Source organism: Nicotiana attenuata, unplaced genomic scaffold (genome assembly GCF_001879085.1).
Source record: "Nicotiana attenuata strain UT unplaced genomic scaffold, NIATTr2, whole genome shotgun sequence".
Taxonomy (NCBI): domain Eukaryota; kingdom Viridiplantae; phylum Streptophyta; class Magnoliopsida; order Solanales; family Solanaceae; genus Nicotiana; species Nicotiana attenuata.
The window spans coordinates 16,832-23,938 of NW_017674554.1; the positions used below are offsets into that span (position 1 = coordinate 16,832).

Below are 7,107 nucleotides of genomic sequence, written 5' to 3' on the forward strand. Positions count from 1 at the left end.
GATAGAAGTGTAAACATAAAGAATTGGTTTAAACAAAGTTTTAGAAGAAGTTCCGAAAACCCTAATTTGAGAAGAAGGTGAAAACACTTTGAAATCGATGATTCTTGTAAAGAGTTACAAGGATAGTGTAAAATACCAAAGAAACAGACTTAAATCATTCAAATATCGTACAGATCTAGGAGATTCGGGAAGAAATTAGGGTTTTGGAAGGAATCCATATAGAAATGCAAGAACCTGTCTAGAAACCCAAAGATCGCGACAAATACAACATGATTTTGCTTGAAATCACACCGGAGTGGCCAAGAACAGCCAAATAGCAAACCCTAGATGCAAGTCAGTGTGGCCCAAGGCCCTTGAAGACCTTATAGAAGGCGAGCGTGGCATGAGAGAAGCCATTGGAGGCTTAAGAGACGATGAGAGGTGACCGGAGATGGCCGGAGATGGGAGGTCGGCAGTTGAAGATTAGGGTTCGGTTGAGTCACGCCCCTAACCTGGGCCTGGACGTAACACGGCACTCGGTGCCTAACTACATGTGACCGAGCGAACCAACTGGCTGGCTGAATCAACATATGATATCATAACATGCTGAATGCGGAAGATAAGCTAACACATGTTGATATACTGAAAGTCTGGATGATATAAATCAAAGTGCGGAAATACTAAAACAAGTCTGAAACATATATGTAGCCAACATTGCTTAACATGAAAAGCTTGAGACTCTGTTTAACTGTTACTCTAGTCTATGAAGCCTCAATGAAGTACTGACAACACTGACTGCCTGTAAATACTGAAAGACCGTAAAGTAATGATAATGCCCCGAAAGAACTGGGGATCACCAAACAGCTGGTATGAGAATCCTAGCGCTCTGAATCATCAACTTGTAAATCATTACCTGCATCGTGAGATGCAGGCCCCGACAAAAGGGGCGTCAGTATATTTGAATTGCACTGGTATGTAAAGCAACTGAAAGAAAGAATTATAAATGTTGAAACTGAAACTAAGCTGATAACTGTGAATTGATAAATGGTACTGAAATGATACTATTGAAACAGAAACTGAAATGATAACTGATAACTGAACTGATAACTGGTAAATGAAATGATAACTGATAACTGAACTGAACAAAGGAAGTAAGGATATGAATACTCCCTCCTCTGAATGATGAACAACCTGTTTATCTGAATATTAAACTGCGGCCTCAGGCCCAATATATATATGTTCACAAATGCGGCCTCGGGCCCAAGTATACATATACATAACTGCGACCTCAGGTCCAAAATTCATAAAACATAAACTGCAGCCTCAGGCCCAAAGATGCATAAAGCATAAACTGCGGCCTCTGGCCCAAAGATGCATAAAGCATAAACTGCGGCCTCAGGCCCAAAGACAGGTGTTCAACATTCAGGAACTGAGAATCATACTGAAATACATGATGCTGAAATACTGAATCATACTGAGTTACATATACTTGAATGGTGAATCACACTGAGTTACATAATACTAAATAGGATTGGACTGAGACATGTATTCTTAAACTGATTATGAACATTGAAACTTTAACTGTTTATGACATGCTGAGTAAGCTATACTGAGACTCAGGTACATCAAGCCCGAGTCTATATTGAATACGAACTGAGCACAACATTCAGAATGAAAGTCATGAACGAGTTATGAAGCTAGAGAATAGAAGTTCTACAACTATTCAAGGAACTAGGCTTAACTATATTTCTGAGGCAATTGGTAACGTCGTAAAAGAAACGTAGTGTAGGGAGAATCATTAAAATTTCCAACATAAAGAGTTAGCCTCACATACCTTAACTTCCTGCTCTTGAGCGTAATACAACGTTCGCCACCCCTTTCGACTTTAATCTATATCAATACAAGTCAAAGGGATTCCATATTAGCAATAATTCTCATGTTTTAGTCACTTAAGCATTTTTTCAAACGCTTGGTGACATAAAGCTTAATAGTCCTTATTAATGGTGTCTCTACACCCAATAGCCCATTCTCTTGCTCCTAGATAAATTCTAAAGTCTCAAATTGTTATAAGCAACATCATTCTTTATCATCCATAAGGTAAACAACACCCTTAACCAATAATCAACAATCAACACCCCAAACCTATAATCGTTCATGCTTTTCTATCAAATTCATCAACTCATATCTCATGAACTAGAGTCTATAATCATTAATCCAATAGTATAATCAATTAGAGGGTGAAGACATTACCTTTTTGAAGTTCAATCCCCTTGAAAATCGAGTTCTAGGGTTCCTTCTCTCAACAATGATGTCCCGATCGAATATCTAATGATATGGAGGGTTTAACCATGTTAATAAGATGTTGGGAAATTGAAACTAAATTAGAATCACCATTAAAACTTACCTTGGGTGGTGGAAGGGCCCTTAAGGAGTTAGGTTTTTGAGAGTTCCCCTTTCTAGAGCAAGTTTTTATGTTTTGGAGCTGTGGGGGACGAAGTAGGGCTTTAAAACGAACCCCCATGAGCGTGCCCGTGCTCCTGGAGACCTGACCGCGCTACTGACCGCACGAAACGGCAGTAACACTGCCTCAAAAAAAGCGCGGTCGCGCTACCGAGCGCGCATATCGCATACTGTTCTATAAAACGCGCATAACGTTTTGCACAGAGATCCGTTCGGGCTCCATAATATATCGTTGGAAAGCTATTTCAAAGGCCTACAACATTCGTGCTTTGAGTTTTCCCAAATCCTTACACATTTTCACTAAAACCTGCTGGAAGACAGACCTTCTGCAAACATAGTCGATTTTGTCAAATCTTATGCACCTCACTTTCCATCTTGATTTTGAAACAACTATTTTACCCATAATCATCCCGATGGGACTTCACATGTCCAAAATATAAACTTAACACTCACTTAACATATTCACACCTAAGCCTAATTTACGGGGTGTTACAGGTTGAGAGTGTTTGAGAACAGAGAGAATTTTAGGGCGGCGGATGTGAAGAAATGATTAGGGTTAGGGGATCGTTTGGAATTAAAAAGGTAAGAATTGATACGGGTCGTTGATCTACGACCATGATTTAATTGGTTCTGGGTCGGGTCGGTGGGTTTAGGGTTTGGGTCGGGTAATTTAATCAAGAATTGGGCTGGGTGTTGGGTTGAAATTAGGATAAAATTGAAAGGCAAATCTGGCTATATTTTAAATAGCCAATTTTTCCCATATAATTTATAATAAATAATAAATAATAAATAATTTCTGGAAAATAATTTTGCATACTAAAATAATTTATAATAGATATTTAACATTTTAAAAATATAGGAGACCAATTTTATGCATATAAATGTAATTATACATTAATAAGGCTATTATTGCAATTATATGGAATTTAGCTTTAAAAATACAAAATGCAACTATGAAAATGCACAAAAAATATTTTAACCATATTTTGGCATAAATATAGAAATTAAATGACTAGATCATCATAACAATAATTTGAGGGATAATTATTGAGGATTTTATGAATAAAAGGGAAGGAGATAAATCAATTTAAGCCCTTAAAATTATGGAAAAAATTATAAAAACCTTGTGCATGCTTATATATGCATATATATGCTATTTTGAAGGTATTTATGCATATATAAAAAATATAGAAAAAATTGGGTATCAACACTAATCTTCTTATCTGATTTTGAACTTCTCTGCCTTTCATACTTCCATAGAAAAATTTGGTGCTTGCGTTCTCTGCTTTGAACCATTGTATCCTATACTTTTGTCTAGCTATGACTTCCTCAATCAATGACCATTTTTCCAACTGAATCTGTAAAGATTTTTCCTGTTCAAATTGATCAGTTGTTTGATTTGGATCCCTCATTCTTGACTGCAATTCATTAAGCTGACTTCTGTTAATAGTAATTTTATGCTCAATGCCACATAACTCTTTTTTATTCAGCTGCTTCATTGCCTGCTTGATAGCCTTCAGTCGTGCCCATACATTGTACATGGATTGGTTATGATCCTGCATCATCCATGTTTCTTTTACAAGCTGCAAGAAACTAGGATGATTAGCCAGGCAATTGAGGAATCTGAAAGGTCTGTGACCCCTATCCGGAGCATCTTCAAAGTTAATTGCAATGGGAGAGTGATTTGAACATCCCGGATCCATAATTATAGCTTCTATGTGTGGTAGACTCTGCATCCAATCTGAGTTGACAAAGGCCCAGTCGATCTTGCTGAACACATGTGATTTTGTCCAAGTATATCTTCTGCCCACACTTTTTAATTCGACCAAACCAGAGTCTAACTGGAACTTTCTAAATTCTCTAGTTTCGACATCTTGAACTGGTACCCCTCCTATTCTGTCATTCGTGTCTATTATAGAGTTGAAATCACCCAAGGCTATCCAAGGTCCCTGCACTGTATGAACCATATTTCCAAGTTCAGTCTATAATCCCCTTCTATAGTTAATAGTGTGAAGGTCATAGATTGCCGTAATGGTGATTTTCATATTTAGTTCATAGATGTTCAACAAACCATGAATGAACTGAGTATGTGCTTCAATCAAAGTAAAGTCCATCAAATCTAGATCCCACATTAGCCAAATTCTCCCTCTTGTGCATGTATTGTAGTTATCATACCATCTCTACCTACTTGTGATCTTCTTTATTATTTGACTAGCATGTTGTTCACTCACCCTATGCTCAGTTATTGCAAGTATACTAACTTTATTCTTCCTAATAAAATCCTTCACCTCCTTCTGCTTATATACTTTATTTCATCCCTTTACATTCCATGTTACTACTTTCATATTGGAATTGATAAGGGTTGAGTAATAGAACTTGTCCCACAAAAGCTTGTCACGACCTGGATTTCCCACCCTCGGGAGTCGTGATGGCGCCTACTAGTGAAAGCAAGGCAAGCCGATCATTTGGATTATTTACCTTTTTCCCATTTTAATCCGTTTACGATTAATAACCAACATTAGAAAAACAACGGAATTTAATAAGCGGAAGACTGAAATATAATATTTTAATAAAGATGCCAATACCAAATCCATACGTAAACTACCCAAGACTGGTGTCACAATTTCATAGACTGTGTAAGAGTACTACAAATAAAGGTGCGAAAGAAAATACAAACTGTTTCAGAAATACATAGAAGAAACAGTATAGGAAGATAAAAGGAGACGCCAAGGCCCGCGGACGTCTGCAGGACTACCTCGGGTCGCCTGTTGGACTGAAGGCAGCAACCTCACTGCGGTCCAAACGCTCCGATGTCAGTATCTGCACATAGTACAGAGTGTACTGTCAGCACAACCGATCCCATGTGCTGGTAAGTGCCTAGCCTAACCTCGGCGAATTAGTGACGAGACTAGGACCAGACTACCAAATTAACCTGTGCAGTTAAATCATATACAGCGGAAAATAAAAGCAGATATTCATACTTAAAGATGGGGAGGAGGAGACATGCTACGGGGAGTATCGGATAACAACAAAATACCAAAGAGGAATGTAAATACCCATAATTTAGTTGCCAACAATAATGAGGAAAATAAACACAGTATTCACTTTCATTTCTTTCTCGTTGCAGGCGTGCGACCCGCTCCCATTTCATGTATCTCGTTGCAGGCGTGCAACCCGCTCCCATTTCATATATCTCGTTGCAGGCGTGCAACCCGCTCCCATTTCATATATTACCGTTGCAGGCGTGCAACCCGCTCCTATTTCATATATTTCCGTTGCAGGCGTCCAACCCGCTCCCATTTCATATATTACCGTTGCAGGCGTGCAACCCGCTCCCATTTCATATATTACCGTTGCAGGCGTGCAACCCGCTCCGATTTTATATATTACCGTTGCAGGCGTGCAACCCGCTCCTATTTCATAAATTACCATTGCAGGCTTGCAACCCGCTCCCATTTCATATATCAACACCAATCATAGAAGAATCCCGGCAAGGGAACAATAATACAATAACAACATCCCGGCAAGGGAACAATAATATAACAACAATATCCCGGTAAGGGAACAATAATATAACAACAACATCCCGACAAGGGAGTAATAATACAAATCATCATATTGAGCATGAATATACCAGGACGGAGTCACAACAATTACAATAGAAGACTCACGGGCATGCTTAACACCGACGTATAGATACTCGTCACCATGCCTATACGTCGTACTTCACAGTTAACACATAGCAAATAAGACACAACTCCTAATCCCTCAAGCTAAGGTTAGACCAAACACCTACCTCGATGCCACGAACATAATTCAAGCCTCAACTATCGCTTTACCTCTTGATTCCACCACCAATTCGCTCGTATCTAGCCATAAGTTACTTAACTATATCAATAAATGCTAAATGAATCAATTCTAATGCGTGAAAATAGATTTTCTAAAGTTTTTCTCAAAAAGTCAAAAATCGACCCCGGGCCCACATGGTCAAAACCCGAGGTTCGAACCAATAGCCGATTACCCATTCACCCACGAACCCAAATATATAATTTATTTTGAAATCAGACCTCAAATCGAGGTCCAAATCCCCAAAATTTGAAAAACCTAAGTTCTACCCAAAACACCCAATTTCCCCCATATAAACCTTTGATTTTGAGTTGAAATCATGAGAAAAGATGTTAAAGATTAATGAAAACGAGTTAGAAATGACTTACCATCAATTTGGAAGAGTACTTGTCCTTGAAAAATCGCCCAAAGGTGTTTAGGTTTTGAAAAGGGTTTGAAAAATGAAAGATTTTCGGCTAAGTTATGAATTTGCACGTTGCATATGTCGTAATTGCGACCAGGGTTCGCAATTGCGAACCCCTCAGAAAACTTTCCTCTTCGCAATTGCGAAGATAATGTCGCATTTGCGACCTAGTGTATTTCCGGTCACCTTCGCATTTGCGAGGGACCTTTCGCAAATGCGATATCGCATTTGCGATACAAAAGTCGCATTTGCGACCAAGGCAGCCCAGGTCGAGTATCGCATTTGCGGGCATACGAAGCCTGCAGACCTGCAACATACCAGCAATTCCTAAGTCCAAATTTCACTCCGTGGCCTATCCAAAACTCACCCGAGCCCTCGGGGCTCCAAACCAAACATGCACACCAACCTAATAACATCAT

At 38.9% G+C, this 7,107-nt stretch overlaps 1 protein-coding gene across 1 annotated transcript; it reads right to left on the minus strand.

The window, feature by feature from the left end:
• Positions 1 to 3,691: 3,691 nt before the first annotated feature.
• On the minus strand, positions 3,692 to 4,406 carry LOC109218886 (the record flags this gene model as incomplete). The annotated part of the gene is made up of 1 exon (XM_019383283.1): positions 3,692 to 4,406. A coding segment is annotated over exon 1 (715 nt), but the record flags the coding sequence as incomplete, so codon positions are not given.
• Positions 4,407 to 7,107: the final 2,701 nt, after the last annotated feature.